The sequence below is a fragment of the Chanodichthys erythropterus genome, chromosome 21 (genome assembly GCF_024489055.1).
Source record: "Chanodichthys erythropterus isolate Z2021 chromosome 21, ASM2448905v1, whole genome shotgun sequence".
Classification (NCBI taxonomy): Eukaryota; Metazoa; Chordata; class Actinopteri; order Cypriniformes; family Xenocyprididae; genus Chanodichthys; species Chanodichthys erythropterus.
Window position 1 is genome coordinate 25,991,235 of NC_090241.1, and position 22,191 is coordinate 26,013,425.

Here is a 22,191-nt window from a genome sequence, read left to right on the forward strand (position 1 = left end):
CATGCACTAGCTGCAAGTGTCAAACTGTACACATCTTTTAGCCTGTTAAGAAATGATTGTAGGTCACATAGAATTTTTTCTATTTGATTTCAAAACAGGAATTCCAATTGATAATTTATCATATCTTTACATTTCCATACCTTCTGTAATTACACAAAGAAAAAAGAAAGAAAGAAAAGAACAGAAATAAATAACACAAAACTCTTACAAATGGTTTTATTTACATAAAATACAGTATCTCTCTAGACTTCAAGTGTATGACATTGAGAGAACTGATGATGAGGTTATGGATCAGCATCAGAGACGCAGCGGAAGCCCAGGTTAGAGGCAGAACTATCCGGGGTATTCTGACTACGGGCTGCACACCTGTATCTGTAACAGTAAGACTACAGAGAGAGAAAAATGTGTTTACATGTATGTCAGCAAATATGTACAAATGTATATAAAAATGTACAAAAATGTATAAAAGGTTGTTTTTACAGATGAAGGTTGTGTTTTCAAATTAGGTGCATATATGTGTAGACTAAATATATAGAGACCAGCTTTACAACACTGTTCAAAATGTTGGGGTCAGTAAAAGGAGTCTCTTGTGCACACCAAGGCTGATTTTATTTGATTAAAAATACAGTAATATTTAAAATAAATTTCTATCTTAATGTAATTTATTTGTGATGTCAAAGCTGAATGAACAAAACTGAAAAGAGCAGCATTTATTTGAAATAAATTTCTTTACTGTCACTTTTACACAACCAAATCGGTTTTGGTGAGCAAAAGTATTAAATTCTTTAATAAAAAATAAATATTTTTTACTGACCCCAAACATTTGAATGGTAGTGTACTTCCAGTAGTATTTTAGCGGTCATAAAATAACCCAGCGGCTCAAAAACCTTCATGTGCGTTTGTCAGTCATACATTTTATGACCATTTTACCTTGTGGCACATGTAGGACCCTCCTTTCTTGACTCTGTCTGTCCCTGATTCTGGTCCTTTCTGTGGGAAAACAGAAGGCATTAGTATAAAGGGTTAACATTCCCTTTTGAGTATAAAAGAAAAACCTTTTAAGTGTGGATGTGTGTGCATCTTCTTGCAAATGAGCCTTACAGGATTATATCTGTCTTCTATAGTGTGATGTACACTCCACCAGTCTGTCGTCCACTCCCACGCATTCCCCACCATGTCATACAGACCAAAGCCATTAGCAGGAAATGACATCACCTGCCCAAGACATCACTTAAAATGTATTCACAGTGGATATAAAATGTCTACACACCCCTGTCAAAACAGCTGTTTTTTTGTGTTGAATTTTTTTTTTTTTTTACATTTAATGTAAAATATCAGCCTATGGAATGCCACTGAAAACTTGTAAGTGTAAGTAGAACCATTGCCACCAATGGTCCACAATGCTTTTGAGAATCTCAGCCTTGGACCGTTTTTGCAAAGAAGAGTGGGAAAATGTTCCAAAGGAAAGATGAGTTAAGCTGATAGACTCCTATCCAAACAGACTCAGTGTTGTCACTTTAGTTTTCAGTGGCATTGCAGAGGTTGTAATTTTTACATAAAAGCTGCAACATTTCTGATATCGTTTATCTTTGTTTTATGTTTTACATCACAAAAAACAGCTGTATAAGTATCAAAAGTACAATAATACAAAATATAAAATATTCATGCTTTGTGTTACCGGTGATGTGTTAGCATAGCCGTCCTCTGCTGTGTTGTGATTAGGGAAATCTCCCTGCCACAGGTTAGCATAGTGCTGCCCTTTAGGCATTAGTTTATTTCCCCATGGGTACAGCCTAACAAGAGCGATAGAGACAGAATGTTAAAAAATACATTAAAAAGGACAAAAAGTATGAACAAAACCCAGACAGAAATGCACCTATCCTGAAGTCCTCCCCTACAGGCCAACTCCCACTCAGCTTCAGTAGGAAGTCTGCGTTTGGCCCAGTGACAGTATGCCTGTGCATCAGCCCATGACACATGCAGAACAGGGTGATTCATCCTAGATAGAAACACAGAGATTTTTTTAATGACTTATACACAGGTTTACGATAAGCATATTATCTGTTTATACTGTATAACTGGTGTTGTACTGCAATCATTTACTGCTTGCTCATATGATATTGCTTACCTGTGCTCTATGGTTGAATCTGGTCCTTCTGGGTGTCTCCAGTCTGCACCTTTCACTGGTGACCACCAAGGAGCAGCAGCCACCTACTGACCATGAATATACATAGACAAACTATAGTGCACCCAGTCATCTATAAATGCACATACTGTGTATTCTTGGCTATATTTGGAGATCTACACTACAAAAGCAATCTGGATGAATGCATTTTCAACTACCTCTGGAAGTGGTTTAAAGCTCAAAACATTTTGTTTACACCTGTATTTAGCATCTCCCACTTGTGATCTGATCTACCAAAGCGCATCTTAATACCCTGTGCCAACAGGGCCAAAGAATCAAGTGTAAGTTTCTCACCGCATGTGACAGAGTGCTCTTCACCTCCTCACTCAGCAGGCCCTCAAAAACAAAAGAGTCTCCAAAACGTTCAGCCTGTAAATACAGATAGTCAATTGAGCGAGCATGTGTATTGATTATTTGTCTTATGTCCCTTGTAAATGATTGTTACTTACAACCTAATTTATAGAAAAGTTGGGACATTTTTTAAAATGCTATAAATTCAAGAATCTGTGATTAGTTAATTTTTCTTGAACTTTAATTTAACTGACAAAAGTACACAAAAAAAAAGTTGGGACAGAGGCAAAATAAAACTGAAAGGATTATAGAATATCCAAGTTAAACTGTTTTGAAACAGTCCACAATAAGTAGGCGAATTGGTAATAGGTGAGAGTATTGTATTGTGGGTAAAAAATTTGCATTTCTGCAATTGGGGTTGTACCTCTGTGATGTATCCTGTCTGGTTGGCGAAGCGTTGGAACTGCTGGTTTGTGACTTCATGCTCTTCAATGCAAAAAGGGTCCAGCTTCACTCTTCTCTGTGGCCCTTCTCCATCCTGTGGTATTCCTGGGTCATCCGTTCCCATCATAAACCAACCTCCCTGCAGAAGCACCAGCTACACACACATACACACAACATTCAGATCGTTCTGCGGCTGTTTTGTTTAATGCAATAGTTTATGAAAATACTTTTGAAAAGTGAATGGTAACCATAGCTGTTATATGGCTTTAGAAGATTTTTGCCCGGGTTCACAGAAAAGGCTTAAACTGTCCCAGACTACAATGCATATTTGAGCTGTATTCAAAGCAACTTGGAATGACACTTCTTAAAATATATTAGTGCCATTGTTTTGTCTCAAGATGCACACTAGTGAAAAGATATTTATGGCCAGGGCTTAAATTAAGCCAGAACTAGGCCTTGCTTCAATTAGGACATTTATAGTGGTTTTATAAACATGCCTTAGAAAAAAACATTAGGGGAGAGTGGGGTGATTTGTGCCAGAGGGGGGAAGTAGTTCCACCCATTGTTTCTGGAAAACCATAGAAGAAATTGGTCATGTGACTACATAATTTTGAAAAGCCATCCATTTTACTCATCCTCCACAGAAGAGAGACACATGGCATGAGAGGAAAGCACATTTTAGCTAAAAAAAACAGTTTTTTCCCTTTCAAAGTAAAATTTCTATGATCAAGTTTTTTTGATTGTAGTGTCTGAACAATTATAGACAAGTTTGTAAACATTTCACACATGTTTTAATGCTTTAGCAGGCTACACAATGAGTCTATACAGTTAGCATGATGTTAGCTTTTAACTGCTGGATCATGCTAGTTTTTCAAACTTGTGGGTCCGGGGTGATTTGTGCCAGAGGGCCTGGGTTAAGTTGTGCCAGTGGCGTATGATTATTTTCAACATATTATTAATTTGTAATTGTACATTGAACTCTTACATTTTAGCAGTTAAACTATGTGACATTCTTGATTTTAGACCAAAACCCATCATGCCACACACTTATAAAACGCACTTTCTGAAGATGAAAAGCATGAAATGGTGCAAAAGGCATGAAAACAACTAATATTGTGTGAAAACTTAATGGAGATTATCGAATTATCATAAGATTTGTGAGTGATTTAGAGCACAGCAGAACTCGGTCAGATAAAGGCTTATTAATGAAAGTTCCTGTCAAAAAAAATTAATATATGTGTATTAAAAGGGCAGCTATAAAAAAAAAGAGCCAGTGTTGGAGCAGCAAACAGGTATTTTCATCTTCAGAAAGATCTTTCTTCCTCCCCATTTTGCATGAAAACTGTGACTTGCTTAATAATGTGGAACAACCTCTAAGTAGGGTTTCCATAGACCTGGCAAATTATTTTGTCTGAGATTGATACCAGTTATAAGACATGGATAAATAAACAAACAAACAAACATTTTCTTAGAAAAACTAAAATCTGAATGTTTATTCTACTGAAATCTTACTGATATGTCACTTGCATAATAATTTGGTGTATTCTTATATGTTATTCTTATAATTGAGAGACAGCGTTCTATGCATGTCAACAGGCATCTATTGCCAAAGCCTTTTTGCCTGAAATGATTCACAAATATCATATTTTGTGAATTTAAGTTTGTGTTTTCCCAAAAACTACAAAATATGACTTAGCCTATTCCAACAGTTTAATAGGGTGACAATATCTAAATAAACCTTAAATGAGTAATTTTGTATTGAATTGGTCTTGCTTTCATATAGCATTACAGTTCATAACATTAAAATGTTCTGTTTTACTTCAGAAATGACTGTCACAAATTACCCCTACGTATTCTCCCCAAAGGCACAACTTACCCCGCACCAGTGGAAAGTTGTGCCACAAAGACCACTTTTTTTCCAAAAGCTATATTTCTGAAACAATTTATTTCAGATCCAAAGTTATTGTTCTCAGGCATGAACCACATCCTGAAATATATGTACATTCTTAAGTTGAAGGCATTACTGCCATGGCCTAACTTTAAAGTCACATTGAGTAAAAACTGGCACAACTCACCCCACTTTCCCCTACTGGTGTGCAGACAACAATGGCACTGACATGTTTTAAGATATGTAAGTGCAAGTTGCTTTCAGTTAAAACAGCTCAAACATGCACTTTAGTCTAAGTTTAAGTAAGGTCTACTCCTATCTTAATCGAAGCCCTATCTGGGAAACCAGGCCTTAGATTATTGCATTCAAATATAAATGACTACTTTTATAATACTTTTATTGTGCTTTTCTGTCCTTTTTGGAGATTGACAGCCACTGGTCCCTCCCCACCCACTTTCAATTTATACAAAAAAATATATATATATACATTTTGTTTTTCACACATGAAAGACACTCAATGAACTAAACAATACTTTACTTGTCTAGACTATGATAAGTGATGATAACAAACCTACCTTTGTGCGTACATCAGGCTCTGTCGTGTGTGGACTTTCGTTTGCTGTTTTGGAGTATATATTTGTATCATCTTGATGTTCCAGTTTGTTTTCATCACTAACATCAACAGCAATCTCCCTTTTCAGTCCCTGACAACCACAATCCGTATCCTGCGACTCTGAAGACTGTGGCCTCTGTTCGAGCACGATGTCGCCTATATCACAATGCGCTGCCAAAATTAATAGAAGTAAAACCACAGAGTTGTTCAATAGTGATGCCATAGCCAGTTTAATTGTGCCTTCACGTGCTCTCGCAATTATCGTAAATACGAGTTTCCTAGGTAAAAACTGCACATGAAAGCCCTTCCATTTCGAAACTTGAAAACGACTTCAGAACCAGGAATTATCAAACTTCCGATAGCATTTGAAAGCGGCCTTAACGCTGCTCAATATGAAACTAAACGTCCGGCTATGGTCATGTGATCAGTCAGCTGACATGTGTCTTTTTGAAATGCTTGAGTTCACTAGCCTGAGTTTATCTAACACTTCTAAAGTTATCTTTTTACGTTCCCGCTCATCTCAATGGCAGTGTAGCATAACATTAGTCACCCAGTTTCACTGCTGTGCTGAAATCAGTAACTGCAGATATTTGTGACTAGAGGTCGCTGTTCATTCATGTTCGCGCAAGAACGTGCCAGGCGTCATTGATGTTTTGACGCGCATGCGCGGAATCATTTATTAAGAATGTAATGTTGACTGTAATGCCGAGTTAAAGATAGAAATAAATAGCCTAGATAAAAACTGTTGTTTCATTAGACAAATTCTGTGATTTTAAATCAGTAGCTATAGCATATTTAAATTTGTATTTAAGCAACGAGGGCGTTTTGAATAGCCTATGTATTATTATTATTATTATTATTATTATTATTATTATTATTATAAGCAGGCCATAGCAATGTTACATGTCAGCCAAGAGCAAAGAAATAAACCAGAACTGGACCTTATCTGAACCACAAAATCTTAATATATTATTTATAGAATCATCTTAGCATAACAAGCCTGTTAACAAGCAGAATCACTGAAGGAAAGAAGAAAAGACAAAGAGAAACACAAGAGCTACAACTGACTTCAGCCACAACCTTATCAACTGAAATTAAAAGACATTAAATATCTTTAGAGATTTAGCAGAGGAGAATTAAACGACTCCACAAACATATTACTAACCAGATTGACTTTATTTCTGTCATTCATATACAAAAGTTCTTATTGAGAATTAACAGAAGTTTAATGCTCATGTTTGTTTCATTTGAAGTAACCATAATGGTGATTGGTGTTTCCATTAGTTGGGCTCTTTACTCTTATATATTTAGCTTCTTTAGCTGCCGTGACGGTGTGTTTGTCAAACCTATTTAATCTTCTGATCGGTTGTTTTCCATTATAAGATTTCAGTGACGGTTGGTTTGTTCCTTTTCGAGATCTCAATGACTGTCAGTTCTGTTTCAATACAAGATTTCAATGACGGTCGGTTTTGTTCCTTTGCAAGATTTCATTCACAGTCTGTTTTGTTCCATTACGACAATTTGACGTCCACACACCGATGTCGAAAAAAAACCCATCAAATTGACGTCCTCCACACACTGATGTCCAATTAATGTTGAAAAAAACGTCAAATTGATGTCAATTTTTTTATGTCAATTTGATGTCCACACACTGATGTCCAATTGATGTAGAATAAATGTCAAATTGACGTTAAAAACTTGACATTCATTTCACATCCACACACTGATGTCCAATTGATGTTGAAAAAAAAAAATCAAATTGACATCAAAAAACAGGACAAAAATGCAAATCAAACTGACGTCAAAAATTTGACATCCACACACATATATTCTTTTGACCACCAAAATAATGACACAAAAGCAACGCAATGAAAGAAAAATACAAATTTCTGTCATGAAACTCTAAATGCGCAGGTTAATAGGTCCTTAACTCAACTGCTCATAATCACATCATTATCTATAGGACACAGATTATTGGTTCCTGATGTATTAGTAGCCAATGAGCTTGAATGCTCAGTTTTCAAATACATGAGTAGCATTTGACTTAGCAGTGCAGCGTGCTTTTAGAAACCCTCCACCTTCCCCAGCTCCACCTGTATAGATCTGCTCTGGGTAATTCATGTACACTATATTGTACAGCAGCAGCATGTCTTACTTGCTCACAGCAGTGTGTCATGTATGTATTGGCAGTAGCAAATCCCATACTTGCTCTGCAGAAGCAGCAGCAATAAAAACAGCAGCAGAGTAGCAGATGTATTCTGCCAAGACCAAACATATCAACATTGTCATACCCATTACCATGCCAAACACTCAGAGAGTTGTCATGACAGAACTTTTATTCAGCAAACTTCAAATCAATAATACAACTCTAAATAAAAACAACAATGCACCTATTCTGATTGAGAACAAAAATCGATGGCTGTCTTCACACCCCCATATCTGTCGGGAGCTGATCGGAGATAGTTCTTTATGTATTTGATGATGTCAGCTTCAACGATTCTGGATTTGACTGCTGTAAAGATGGAACAACTTGTATCACTCATTTTACGACATTACAAACTACAGCATTAATTACAAGATTTTCAACCACCATATTTCATCTAAGTAAGCCACACCAGCAGAATAAAGTCAACAACCAAGTCTCCACAATAAAAAACACACATGGAAATATACATCTGCCTAGTATAATATGCAATGCATTTAGCCACTGCCATTCTAATAATACAAAACTGTTTAGGTGTACAAGTTGCTTTAAAGGTGGGGTGAGTAGATATTTAAAAAACGCTGTTGGACATTGTTGATTCTATTCACTGATGTCCAATTGACGTTGAAAAAACATCAAATTGAAAATGGCAGAAAAGAGATCGGAAAACGAATCTATATGAATCAAGCGATTTAGTCCAAATTTTCTGAAGAGAATCAATCGCTTGTTATGATGAACAGATTTAATTTAGAACAGAAGCTCAACCTAACCTGAATAGAGACAGAGCACATTTAGGCCACGCCCACACGGGATGGGGGGGGGGGGCAATCCAACCCTCTCCATTGATTTTGTATTGCGTGAAGCTGCCTCCTTGTCATCTCTTGCTTCTAACAAAAGACAGAACAATGCCTAAAAACTGCTGTGTGACAGGGTGTACAGCAAACAAGCTAAAAAACCCAGAACTAAGTTTTTATAAGCTACCGAACCCTAAAAGCCAGCCTTTAAGGAGACAAAAGTGGATACAGGCAATAAGACGTGAAGCATCAGCAGGAAGAATGGGTAAATTGTGGGATCCTGACACTCAGTATGGCTCAGTATGCCTACACGTGCAGTAAACATTATGTCACTGGTAAGTCAAATATCCAAATGTCAGTTTTATATTAAATTTCCTGTCGCCGATTACATTTCCTCCCGTGGGTGTAGTTCTCAGAGTAATATGACACGTTGCTCTCTGTCTCAATTACCTGTATCCACTTTTCTCTTGCACAAACAAACTTATACATAAACAAATGCACTTTGCATTGCACATGACATATACGAATATATATATATATATGATGATGTCATATATGATGTTTCTGGAGCGTTCCTGCTACCCTTGTCAAAAAATGTAATTGAAAATTAGAGCAAATTTGATTAAAAAGTGGCTGTTCAAACAAAAACTAACTTTTCTTAAATGTCTTACAAAAAAAATAATTTACAGATCGTTCCTGGATTATTATTATTATGAAACCATTTCTTTGAAATGCAAATATCTTGCAGTAAGTCATTAGCTGATAACATCACATGCATGAGCTAACATAACTACTATATCACTGCATCAGCAACTACACAATTGCTGCCTTTAAATAAAGCAACATGCAGTATATCATCATTGTTTCTTCAGCACAATGGTAACCTCACAAAACTCAGATAACAGAAACAGAACATTAAACACTAACAGATCTCTCTAGATCTCAGCATCTTCACTTATTACAAACCACTCTGGCTTTATTTCTTTCATTCAAAACCTCTTAATGAGGTGTTGATGTTTCATTGAAAATAATAAAGTTTGAAGTCGCCATTATGGCCCTTGACGTTTTAACTTTAATTTTTCTCCAATTGTTGTGACTGTGTGTTTTTAAAGCACATTTGTTACAACAAACATTGGTTACAATGAACTTGGTTGCCTATTTTTGAGGATTTCATCTTGCTGTGTTCCTTTCATGTTACTGTAGCCCTATAATACTGCATAAAATCCTGTCCTGCATTAATATTTTGAAAGTTTTTGTCATTACGCAGAAATGATACTGTCTAAAAGACACTGCTCAAAACTCTGCCTGTATAATGAATTAAAAAAAAAACTCATAAAAAGAAAAAACCTAACAGTTTAACACACTCAGTATGTAGACTAAAGAGAGGATCAGGATCAGGACACTCCATGATGACTAAATTACCATCATTAAATAAATTCATCTGATCAGAATTTCTCTTATAATTTTTGTTATAACAAGCATGTTTTGGAAAAACAGTTAAAGCAGCCAGAGAAAATCTAATGTCAAGAATCAAGAGCCCATCTAAACGCTCTCCTCCATAACGGTGACTTCAAACTTTTTTATTTTCTATAAAACATCAACATCTAACCTGTCACCTGGTAACGTCCCCTGAACGTTCAGAGACGGTCATGATGTGGAGTTCTTTTAAGGGTTGGGGGACGGTATTTGGTGGACCTTCAGGGAACATTCAGGACGTTCTGGGAATGTTTAGGGGACTATTACTATAGTACGGTCTGTTAACTTTCCACATGTCTTCCTTGTAACGTTCTCGCATGACCATAAAATAACCAAAATAGAACGTCCCCCTAAACTCATATCGGGAACGTTATTAAATGACCAATAGAGTTCTGTGTGGCAATGTTCTGTTAATTTCCCAAAAAGCTCTTTTAAACGTTCTTATGTGACCATAAAATAACCAAAATGGAACGTCCCCCCTAATGTCATAAAAGGAACCCTGAACTGCAGCACTTTCATTACCAAAAGAGGACGTTTTAATAACGTCCCTAATGTTCTGTAAAGGTTCCAAATTTTCATCACGTTTAGAGAACCATTAGGGAACATTGCGCAAGGTCACAAGAACATCGCCTTCTACGTGGATTATTATCTGATTGTTGATATTAGAGAAGGTTTCGTTCAACGATAAAGGATGAAGCAAGTAGTCTTTATCAGGTTGCAATTTTCCGTGGGGGCCATTGTGGCCTAATGGTTGAATTTGATTGGTAACCGAGTTTGTGAGGTGCCCTAATCACCACAGCATAATGGCTTGCTCCCTACTGCTGTGTGTGTGTGTGTTCACTACTCACAATGTGTGTTCACTAATTTGGATGGATTAAATGCAGAGTATGGGTTATCATACATGGCTTTCACATGTCACTTTCCCCTTTTACTTTCATTGTTATGTTCTTTGAATATCTCTGTACCGAATGGGAAAAAAGGGTACAGTGAAGCATCAAGCAGCAGTTCAGACCATGAAGGAGGTCCAAGACTTTTGTGAAAAGGCCCATATTCCCATAAGGTCTTTTCAGCACGCCGTGAAGAAGCTTGAAGACCTTGTAGGAAAATGGGAGGACGTGAAGAAGAACAAGAGAAGGAGTGAAGCACAACAGAAGAACGAAGAAGAATGTCGGATCGTCATAAATATCTAGATCAGATCTCAATTTTGTTAACTTTAGTTCACCAATACAGTAATTTCACTTTTTAACATTCAGCTTTTATATCTGCAAGAACATAAGGATGGATATGTCGGACTGTCATGATCTAGATCAGATTACAATTTTTCATCAGCAGCGTTGTAATTTAATATTTTAAGACTAGCAACACTGATCTGTCTTCTCATTTTTAATCTAATTCACCTTTTTTACTAATGGTCTTGTTTAATTATTAATTACATGCTGTTATGGTCATTAAGATGGAATTTCAATTTTGTTGAGCACACCCTAAATGTAGTCCAATCTCAGCTAAATTTGGTTTGTTTACAATTCTCATGAAGGGGAGTTTATTGGGCTGGTGAGAGCAGAAGATTTCAAAAGCCCAAAAAAAAAGAAAAAAAAAGAAAAAATAGGCCATCCTATTGTACATTGGACTATTATGAACATTTACATTATATTGTACTTATATTTAATAAATATCACATTTACCTCTAAATAATTGCACTAGGTACATTTGATTACCACAAATAAATTAATGCATAGCCTAATTTTAAAATGGCAGTGGAGCAAGTTGTATCAACAGCATTAGAAAACAAATATATATATATATATATATAAAAAAAAAAAAATCACCACTACTTTTTTTTTTTTTTTTTTTGCATAATTTGGCTAAAAATAAATGCAGTTTCTCTTTATAGTATCTATAGACTGTTTGCAACAAGAACAAAATTATTTTAGACAAATGAAAGTGAATTTCTGGGTTTTGTAGTTCACAAATGCCGCATATTATTGAAATAACCGTGGCGTGGCACCCTTTGAAACACAATTTCCCAGAAACCCATCGTTCTCCATTGGTTACTTAGTCACTCGGAAAGCCGAAAAGACACGAACATCGGGGCGATGGACCGCTGCTGGACTCTATGAAGAGTCGGGATAATAACTTTCTCAAACAGAGGACGAAACGTTTGAGAAAATACAGCGGACAAGTTTGTTCTAACTTCGTCGGTGAGAGGTGAGATCTAGGCTACACAAGAATAAATTGACTACTAAGAGTTTTGTTCAGGAATGATGCTTTATTAAATATTTATCTTTTCTGCGGGAGAGCATCGCGCGCCCTACTGAACCCGCCCCTAGGTTAGAAAAACTGCCATGAGAAACTCGCGTATAGAAAGATGAAGAAGAAAAAAAAAGATACAAACTCAGCGAGGAAGACACAAATGTGTCAGTTGAGTCGGCGTTGATATTTTGTTTATAATGTTTAACGCTAAACACTCTAAAACAATGTTATGAAGAGGTCAAGAAAAGGTCTGGTGCCGTTAGTTCAATCGCATTTCGGGCACGCATTTCATAAAATAACTGCATTTCATAAGTGCATTTGCTGGATATAGTAAGTGTATCAATGCTTAGTCTAAATTTCTGTCCTTTTTTTCGTTTGATAGTGTTGACATGGGTAGAAAATTTAGTTAGTTTCTGTTTTCAAGACATACGATCTGACGATGTTCAACAGAACAGAATCTGCATAACGTTTTCAACAGCACCAGACGAAGGTGCAATTAGCCCAATAAGTACTACATAGATTTATTGAAAAACAAGAAACGGTTTTTGCTTTGCAGTTAGAGCGAAAATTATTCATATGCAAATCCTTCCTTCGCACTTCTCTCTCTCTCTCATTCTCTCTGCATATTCACGGTTTGGTTGGCTAATCATTTGCTAATCAAATCTAGTAGTAACAGGAAGAATCTGGTGATGATACAGGCGTCAAATGAGTTACATGGAACTGTTAGTATGCTCACAAACCCAGTTTTTTATTGCCATACAGTAGACTTATTTTTTATCAAATTAGTTATTTCTGTTATGCAGTACATTTCCATGTCTTAATATGTTGGATAAACCACAATTTTTTAAAGTGAGTATAGGGATGATAGGATAGTATAGTATTTAAAGACACCATGAAATCAAAATTGACAGTTCTTGTTTTTTAATGGAATATTACAGTATTTATTATCATGTGCCCTCGTAACCTTTAATTAAAATAACGCCCCTCCGCTCACAGATATGTCACAATAAGGAAAAAAAGATGATCACAACATATGTTTCATGCTTACTTTAATTCTGAAAGTCTGCAGTATCCTTTCAAGAAATGCTTTCTTAAATTAGTATTTGGTGCACTGTGTAACAGGAATGACCCCAGAGTACTGTGAAGAGACCTGCTTGAAGCAATCAAAGAATGGTCAAAAAAAAAAGTTTATTTTTTATTCTGGACACTATTTGTGAAGTATTATTTAAAAAACAACAACAAAAAAAACAAGATAAGTACTTTTAGAAAATAATTTCAGCAAATTTTTATTTTAATGTAGTCTCTTTATTTTTGTCTTCCTATTCATTCCTATTCAAATTTAACTTGCCATGTTTTGTCAGTTGTAAATTTGACACTGAATGTGTATTTTTAGTATTCCAATGCACTGCACTTGGGATAGATGTCCAGTCAGTTAAGTTAATAAATAACTTGCCAACTTGAAATTTTCCAGCTTGTTGTTATCGAAACTCAGTGGAGGAATGAGATTTTGTGATTAACTGAATTTTGTACTGAGAATGTGAAAAGGCCAATGCATTATGTAATAATATTTATTTAGGATGGATTCAGCTTAAAACATTATTACAAATGAATAAGTCCAGCAATCAGTTTTAGAGTCCTCAGCTTTTTTACCTTTCTTCATATCATGGGTTACCAATGAATGAATATTTTATATTTTCGATCACATGTTGTTATTTAGTTCATGCAGTGGGACACTTGTGGTTTTAAGCCAATTATGTTGTCTTTGAAGACATGAAATTGGTTTAGACATGAATATTCTTCTTTTCTTTTTGTAGAAACATTCTGTTTAAAGAACTCTGCAGAGCTATAAATGTTCTATTTGAAACTTTTGTTTTTGTATTATGTACTGTTGGGAATGACACTTCTAACCACACATCATATGTGCATTGAATGTACAGTAGATGTCTTTTTATGGTTAGAGCTCCTGTTAGGCTTGTTTGATTAATGATAAACCTGCTCACAGACCCAGTCATGACTCTTTGACCTCTGCAGGTGGTGGAGTGGTTGCCATGGTGGATAAAATGTCAAGTTTTCTACACATTGGGGACGTGTGCTCCCTTTATGCTGAAGGCTCTACCAGTGGCTTCATAAGCACTCTGGGGTGAGTTGATTGACATGGCACATTATGATATAATGGAATGCTTTAAAATCACGTTCATTAAATTTAATGAAAGCACTTTAGTGGATATTATGAGCAGGACATTTTAAATGCATTTGTTCCAAGAGTGATTATTACAGCAAATAAATGATTAACAAGCTGAAGCAGCTGATTTGTTAGAGACCTTTAGTTTTTTCCATTAATTCTTCAACATTAAACTCTCTCTGTTTTCCACTGAAAAAAAATCTTAAAGAAATTGTTCATTTACTGTGGAAGACAAAAGATGTTTAGCATATTGTACAAGCTTTTCAAAGCATTTTTTTTCTTCTAATATAGTCACATGGACCACTTCTATGATACCTTAAAACTTGTTTTTGCATTCTTTTTAAAGCATCTGTTAATTATAATTGCATGGAAAAAACAATTAATACTAAAATTCCTCCTTTTGTGTTCCTCTGAAGAAACAAACGTAAAACAGGTTTGAAATAACAAGAGGATGAGTTAAACATAACAGATTTTTCATATTTGGGTGATCTAACCTTTTGAAGATCAAGACGGCGTGAAGTTTGCTGTAGTTGAATGCTAATCTTTGATGTGTAGATAAGAATAACCAGCTGTCAGCAGTTTAACCCTGTTTATGTATGTGTGTGTGTCTGTGTTTTTGGCTGACTGGTCTTGGAATTTGGATTATGTCCAGTAAGCTGCTGCTTTGGGCCAAAAAAGGCTAAATACAGACGGACACTTACAAATGCACACCATTATTTACTCACTCAAATGCACACAGATGTTCAGACTTATCAAAAGTAAAAACTTCTACAGAATAACACTCTCTTCGTTTCAGGTTGGTTGATGACCGATGTGTTGTTCAACCAGATGCAGGGGACTTGAACAACCCACCCAAGAAGTTCCGGGGTGAGTTTGTGCGTGCGTGCGTGTGTGCGGATGTTACGCTGGTTTATTTTCAGCTAAGACAGGAAGTTCAGTTACTTAAGCTTGACTTTGAAGTCAAAGGTCACATGATGTACCCTTGAGAAAAGTTTCATGAAAACCACTTAATTTAGCATGTCATTCTTAGGAATAATTATGCATTCCAAAACTTTATTGTCATTATTGTCAATCAAATCTTTGACCACATAAATCAGTGTAGAACAGTCTGATCTAATTTCCATCGACTTTACTTTGCTGTGGAAATTGTTACCAATACAGAAAGCACAGATCTACTTAGTTAAAGGAACTTGTAAATGATTGTACTTCAAAGGCTGCACACAAGATTGTGTGGTTGAGACTGACTGCCCTTTAAACTCACTCACTCTTAACTCTAATCACTCTAAATGCATCTGCTGGTGACACTGAGAAGCTACGTCAAGAGTAGGGGTGTGTGTATGTTAAGTACATTTTAACATCCGTGTGTGTACTGGTTTCCATCACTAGTTGGCCACTTAATGTTAAAGCAATAGTTTGTCCTAAAATGTAATTCCGGTCATGATTTACTCATCTTTATGTTTATAAAAAGCCATATGATTTTATATTTTATGTGAAACCTTTGCTTTAAAGGAAGTTCACACTACTCTTCCATACAACAACACCATAATTACTATAAAAATGACAAAAATACCATAAAAGTATCAAAGTTGTAGATTGTACACTATTGCATTAAAGGGTTAGTTCACCCAAAAATGAAAATTATGTCATTCATGTCATTCCCAACCCGTAAGCTTTCTGTCCCTCCATTGAAAGTGTATGTACGGTATACTGTCCATGTCCAGAAAGGTAATAAAAACATCATCAAAGTAGTCCATGTGACATCAGTGGGTTAGTTAGAAGTTTTAGAAGCATCGAAAATACATTTTGGTCCAAAAATAACAAAAACTACGACTTTATTCAGCATTGTCTTCTCTTCCGGATCTGTTGTCAATCCGCATTCACGACTCCGCAGTGACGCTGCTGACATGTTATCCGGTGTGCCAGAGCTTCGTTTACAGTCTGAGGGAGACGCACGCTGTATTCAAGCTATTCTACATTGTTTGTATTTTGGTATTGCTATATTTTTTAAAATGGTGCGTAAGTGTGCATGTCGCGGATGTCCTAATCGCCAAAAACAATGATGTAAATGATGTAAAACCAACGCAAATTCAATGGAAAGTAAATGGAATAGTTTTTGTTATTTTTGGTCCAAAATGTATTTTCGATGCTTCAAAAACTTCTAACTAACCCACTGATGTCACATGGACTACTTTGATGATGTTTTTATTACCTTTCTGGACATGGACAGTATACTGTACATACATTTTCAATGGAGGGACAGAAAACTCTCGGACTAAACCTAAAATATCTTAAACTGTGTTCCGAAGATGAACGGAGGTCTTACGGGTTTGGGACGACATGAGGGTGAGTCATTAATGACATAATTTTTCAGTTTTGGGTGAACTAACCCTTTAATAAAAATCTTTTGTAACATTTTTTAATTTTTTTACTGTCACTTACTGACTGCATACTTTTGAACTGCAGTATATTTATAACATGAAGAACTATCCCTATTTATCTACTTCTCTATCAAGCACATATGTCTCAATATCACAACCCTGCTGATAAATAATCCCTGCACAGTGTGCTTGAGTCTGTGATGAAGGGAGGTAGAGAAGGAGAGATAATTGTCTGATGGTCAGTGGGCCCCAGTACAGAGGAATGCGTACTATTTCCTTCAAATATAAACACACACTAAAGCATAATGGAAGCATGTGATGAGTTCATTTTCTATTGCTATTATTTTTTCATCAGTATGTTTGTTTTGTTTGGGTATGCATTGATTTCAGAATGATTGAACTTATGATTTTCTTCTGGCAGATGATAAATAAGCAAAATAGTATAATTGACTGGGACTGTGGGATGGATCCGAGCTATATCATAGAGGATTTGGTGTATGGAATCTTTAAGCTTAGGACCAGTAAGCAACACCCTGGCAACCACCCATAACACCTTATCATAGTAGCATCAACTTTTCTCTCAGGAAAAATCTAGAAATCTAGTTCCTTTTTTGTAATGGGACACTCCTAAACAACTTGTTTTTATATGAGTGTATGTTCTACATTCCTCAAATGACCCTAGAGCTTTTTGGTGTTTTATCAGCCCAATCTCCAGAAACTAGAAACAGAGACCAGATTCTCTCTCTCTTTCTTTCTCTGTCAGTCTGTCTCTCTCTATCTCTGACTCCCCCTCTCTCCTTATTTGGTAAGACTGGAGTTCTGCTGAAAAAAAGAAGTGCATTTTCACTTTTATGTCTAGCACTTTTCTTATCACATTTGAAAGGCAGTCTGTTTTCTGTCATATTGTGTGCTTCTGAATTTACCCTCATTATTTAATCAAGTCCTGTTAAAAATGTTAAAAGGTTTTATGCATCTGATATGATGGACTAGTCCTGTTTTAGCAGTTATGCACATATAAACCACACAGACACTCCATTTACATAATGATTTTCATACTGATTTTCTTCCTTACCATTTATGATCACCTCGTCATCCTCATCAGCAGGTTTTGAAAGCTGTGTGTGCGTGTCTAAACACAATGTGTTTGTCTGTGTATGTGCTTACAGAAGTAATGAGTGATGCTTGTGTTCTGTTTGTCTGTGCTGGGATGAAATGTGTGTTCCCTCTTTCTCTGTTTGTAGACTGTCTGTTCAGACTGTGTCCCATGAACAGATACTCGGCACAGAAACAGTTCTGGAAAGCTGCCAAACCTGGAGGAAACAGTACCACAGATACTGTTCTGCTCAACAAACTCCATGTGAGTGTGAAGCTTAGTCTCCCTCTGGCCATGGACATGATCTGTTTGTTTATATCAATTTGGGGAATTCCACTGCTTTGAAATAACGTTGTTCATAATTGCTGGTCTAGAATTAGTATCCACATCTCAAATGATTGGCTGATGGCACCACAAGAATGTAAACAATCACAAACCCTTCAATAATCCTGAGCAGTGGTGTTACAGTCACGATTTTGATTGGATGGAGGCAAATCATCTGAATGCAAGTTTGCAGTCGATTGTAAGAAAGGGGTGGGGTTTAAGCAGGCAAAATGATTGGAGAAGCCTGGCATACGTCACCAAAGAGAAAAAAAGGGCTGGGGATAAGTCAGTTCCAAAAATGGTAAACTGGTAAATAATCTGCTAAAATATAACTAAATTATAAACTTGAGCTCTAATCCTTATTTACTATTAAGAAATAAAAAAAAAAAACGATTAAAGATCATTGGCAACTTCATCATTGTTTGCTATGTGTATGCTCAAAGACAATATATTAATTTCAGTAATGATTTTACATTTTTAAACCAAATTTATTGGATTAATTCATTTTTCGTAGATTATGGTAGCATTAGAAACAAGTTTATCCAAGAATGTAAAACATTCCTTTACAAATATCTTCAAAATCTAATTTGAATTAACCCTCTGGAGTCTGAGGCTGATTTGGGGCCTGGAGAACTTTTGACATGCCCTGACATTTGTGCTTTTTTCAGTTGTTCATAAACATATTAATGGAAAAAGTGTCATTACACTGTATTCAGCACAAACTAGGCTACAATAATATGTGAGGAACATGTATGTACATGTTTGTGTTTTTGAAGGAATAACATTTATGCGTGGTTGTTGAAAAAACAAAAAACTTAAGTCACTGAAATAAGGCCAAAAAAAGTATAATAAATCTGTGTTCATAAGACTTTAGGGTATTGGAGGTTGTAGACTAGAGTTTTTGCTTCAAAATTATGTAAAAATTATGCTGCCTACTCCTTCATATTTAACAATATATTGATTTAGTTTTTGTAAGACACTTTTTGCCAAGAAACACAGTATGCAAGGAGGCGTGAATCACCACTGAAAATGGGCCATTCTCACCTGAGAAGACAAAAGAATTGGATAGTAATGAGCTGAAATGACTTGCATATTAATGAGGCATTTCAGTCAGGTAGGCTGTGAAAAAAAACCTTCTGTGATGTCTCAAGCTCATTATGATATATGAAACATACAGAAAAATATTATTACAATATAAAGTAATGGTTTTATATTATACTTTAAAATATAATGTATTTCTGTGATGCAAAGAGTCTGAATATAGGCTTTTAGTTTAAAAGCATGCACATTTGGAGAAATATTGGATTCTCATATGCTTATGTCAATTTTCTATACAGAGGAGTTATTTTTATTTAATATTCACTGTCATTACTATGAGCGCTGGTGTTTTCAATTCATCCTTGAAGTCGGAGGGCGCTCTGTGCATTTTAGTCCACAAATTCATCTAAAAGAAGAAGAGGCTATTCCATGAATGGAGTTTCCAATACATACAGCAGCAGGAGGGCGCTAAAGAAACAAAAACTCATCTAAACTTCATCTGTAGAAGACAAGTAAACAGGAAGTAACTGCATGTCTTCTAGAGATCGCTAACCATGACTTTTACATCCAGATAAACACTTTTCAAGACAATAAATACACGATTGAGATAATAAATGCATGTATTGACTGAATTAGCGTCTGAATAGCGCTGGCTCCGTGGGCGTGGCCGCATTAGCAGATAATGAGCTGAAATCACGGATTTCTGACATGGCTCTCTTTTCATACAGATTACATAAACAAAGAAGGTTTGTTTTCGATTTGACTTACATGATTTAAAACCTGACATCTTAACGTTTTTTTAGACATAAGTGTAATTTTTTTGTCATTAGTATTCACTAAGTTACAGTTCATTTTCTGAGAACTATCAGATTGGAGTTCGTTCAGAGGGAGAGGAGAAATCACGCATCATGTTAGTTTTCTTTATTTTACAAAAAGCACAAAATTCTGTTTTTACTCTGAGTGTACACAAATGAAAGAAGATATTCCACAGATTAAAATGGTGTATAACTCTTAATTGTATGTGCAACATTGACGGAGTATTTTGAGTCTCTTTCACACTGATAAGAAAAAAACCACGGTGGTATCGCCGGCGATACCGTCAGACCTCAGAGTGTGCAACCTTCCAGTAGTATTAGGTATATTACTTGCCTGTGATACAGATAAAAATAAATCATGCATTTATACTTGCTCTTGAATAACTTAAAGGGTTAGTTCACCCAAAAATGAAAATTCTGTCATTTATTACTTACCCTCATGCCGTTCCAGACCCGTAAGACGGTAAGTAATAAATGACAGAATCTTCTTTTTTGGGTGAACTAACCCTTTAATTATCAAAATGCTGTGAGCAGTGGAATGTGATTGCATGTGTGAATAAATAACACATAAAATATGTTTTTTATTAAAAGAAAAGAAGGCATGGAGGGACACACCTCAACCTCCTAGACATCATAGCTTCAGCCTGCAGTTAGTTCATACTCTTCTTATGACCTTATATATACACAGAATGTAGAAAAGTAGCTAATGAAAGATGTGCTTGTAAATGAAACAGATTGTGAAGAATGCTCTGTGGGCCATCTGAACAATGTTACAAGACATGCCATTAAAAAGAGCACAGTTTGTTTACTACCCAGCAGCTTTTTTTTTTGGAGGACAGCTAAGCATGATCACTATATATTTATCAACTTCTCTGAAGCTCCCTCAAATGTTCTGAAGAGCAGTAGAAACTGAATGTGCTCTTGTCACATGGTCCTTTGAAGCTCAAGTGTATTGCAATTTGTTTCCTTCTCATTCTTTTTTTTTTTCTCTCACTGTTTTGTTTAGCATGCTGCTGATTTAGAGAAGAAACAAAATGAATCGGAGAACAAAAAGCTTCTAGGAACTGTCATTCAGTATGGCAATGTCATCCAGGTAAATCTCTTACAAATACATGAGTGCAAATATTACTTCAGGTAATATTTAAATTATATATATATTATACAGAACATTTATAAGCACTTTAATGTTGAAATGCTGAATGTTAATTGTGCTGTCAAGTTAATTGTGTATCTGTTCACATATATTTGCAGCTTCTCCATCTGAAGAGTAATAAGTATCTGACGGTAAATAAGCGCTTACCGGCTCTTCTTGAGAAGAATGCCATGCGTGTGACACTGGACGCTGCAGGGAATGAAGGCTCATGGTTCTATATCCAGCCCTTCTATAAGCTCCGCTCTATAGGAGACAATGTGAGTATGTCATCAACCTCTGATTTTTTAATTTGTTGTATAATTTGTTGTGTAATTCCTAATTCCCGCACTTACATAAACACACATTAGAGTTCCACTTATTATGTTTTGTGTGTGTTAATGTGTGATGTAGGTGGTCATTGGAGATAAGGTTGTGTTAAACCCTGTCAACGCCGGACAGCCCCTGCATGCCAGTAGCCATCAGCTTGTGGATAATCCAGGATGCAATGAAGTAAAATACACACACACACGTTGATGCACCTGTCATTATAACATTCCATAGGGGTAATGATTTTTATACTGTCAAAAAGTGTATATTCTATCCCCTTACACCAACCCGTACCCCTAAAACCTACCCATCACAGAAAAGTTTCTGCATTTTTACATTTTTAATAAAACATTGTTTAGTATGTTTTTGAACCTTTTTAATTACAAGGACTCAGAAAATGTCATAAACCACTTTTACTTTGTAATACCAGTGTAATACTCATGTCATTATACAAATTTGTGTCCTCATAAATCATATAAACAAGCACATAGACTCAGACAAATTGACAAATGTGGTTAACAGGGACTCTCCATAGGCGTAATGGTTTTTATACAGCACAAACTGTATATTCTATCCCCTAGACTAACCCTACACCTACCAATCACAGAAAACTTTCTGCACTTTATGAAAGTCTTTACATTGTAATACCCTTTACATTGTAATACCTATGTCATAATTTTACACATGTGTGACCTCATAATCCACATATTACAGATCTCTCTCTCTCACACACACAGACTTCAGATATTACTGAATTT

At 35.8% G+C, this 22,191-nt stretch overlaps 2 protein-coding genes across 2 annotated transcripts in view; one reads left to right on the forward strand and one right to left on the reverse strand.

Annotated features, from left to right (window-relative positions):
* Window positions 1-94: 94 nt before the first annotated feature.
* Window positions 95-5,983, reverse strand: sumf1 (sulfatase modifying factor 1). Its single transcript, XM_067373273.1, has 9 exons — window positions 5,384-5,983; window positions 2,901-3,074; window positions 2,480-2,554; window positions 2,129-2,211; window positions 1,877-1,999; window positions 1,679-1,793; window positions 1,102-1,215; window positions 931-990; window positions 95-386 (listed from the first exon to the last, which is right to left on the reverse strand). Exons 1-9 carry the CDS (start codon window positions 5,642-5,644, stop codon window positions 285-287), a joined length of 1,107 nt encoding a protein of 368 aa, XP_067229374.1. The 5' UTR covers window positions 5,645-5,983; the 3' UTR covers window positions 95-284.
* Window positions 5,984-11,962: 5,979 nt separating this feature from the next.
* itpr1a (inositol 1,4,5-trisphosphate receptor, type 1a) overlaps window positions 11,963-22,191 on the forward strand; it is a 39,307-nt gene continuing 29,078 nt past the window's right edge. Inside the window, exons 1-7 of the mRNA XM_067373118.1 lie at window positions 11,963-12,099; window positions 14,176-14,284; window positions 15,123-15,193; window positions 17,946-18,061; window positions 20,981-21,067; window positions 21,226-21,384; window positions 21,518-21,616. Coding sequence (XP_067229219.1) covers window positions 14,193-14,284; window positions 15,123-15,193; window positions 17,946-18,061; window positions 20,981-21,067; window positions 21,226-21,384; window positions 21,518-21,616 — 624 coding nt within the window. The 5' untranslated portion in view covers window positions 11,963-12,099; window positions 14,176-14,192. The remainder of the gene's footprint in view (window positions 12,100-14,175; window positions 14,285-15,122; window positions 15,194-17,945; window positions 18,062-20,980; window positions 21,068-21,225; window positions 21,385-21,517; window positions 21,617-22,191) is intronic.

Excerpts from the sequence above, each read along its gene's own strand:
- sumf1 (XM_067373273.1), bottom strand. The coding sequence starts at position 5,644 with ATGGCATCACTATTGAACAACTCTGTGGTTTTACTTCTATTAATTTTG. Across the intron at positions 2,555-2,900 it reads AGACAGGATACATCACAGAG|GCTGAACGTTTTGGAGACTC; the intron begins GTACAACCCCAA and ends CTGTATTTACAG. Across the intron at positions 2,000-2,128 it reads GATTCAACCATAGAGCACAG|GATGAATCACCCTGTTCTGC; the intron begins GTAAGCAATATC and ends GTTTCTATCTAG.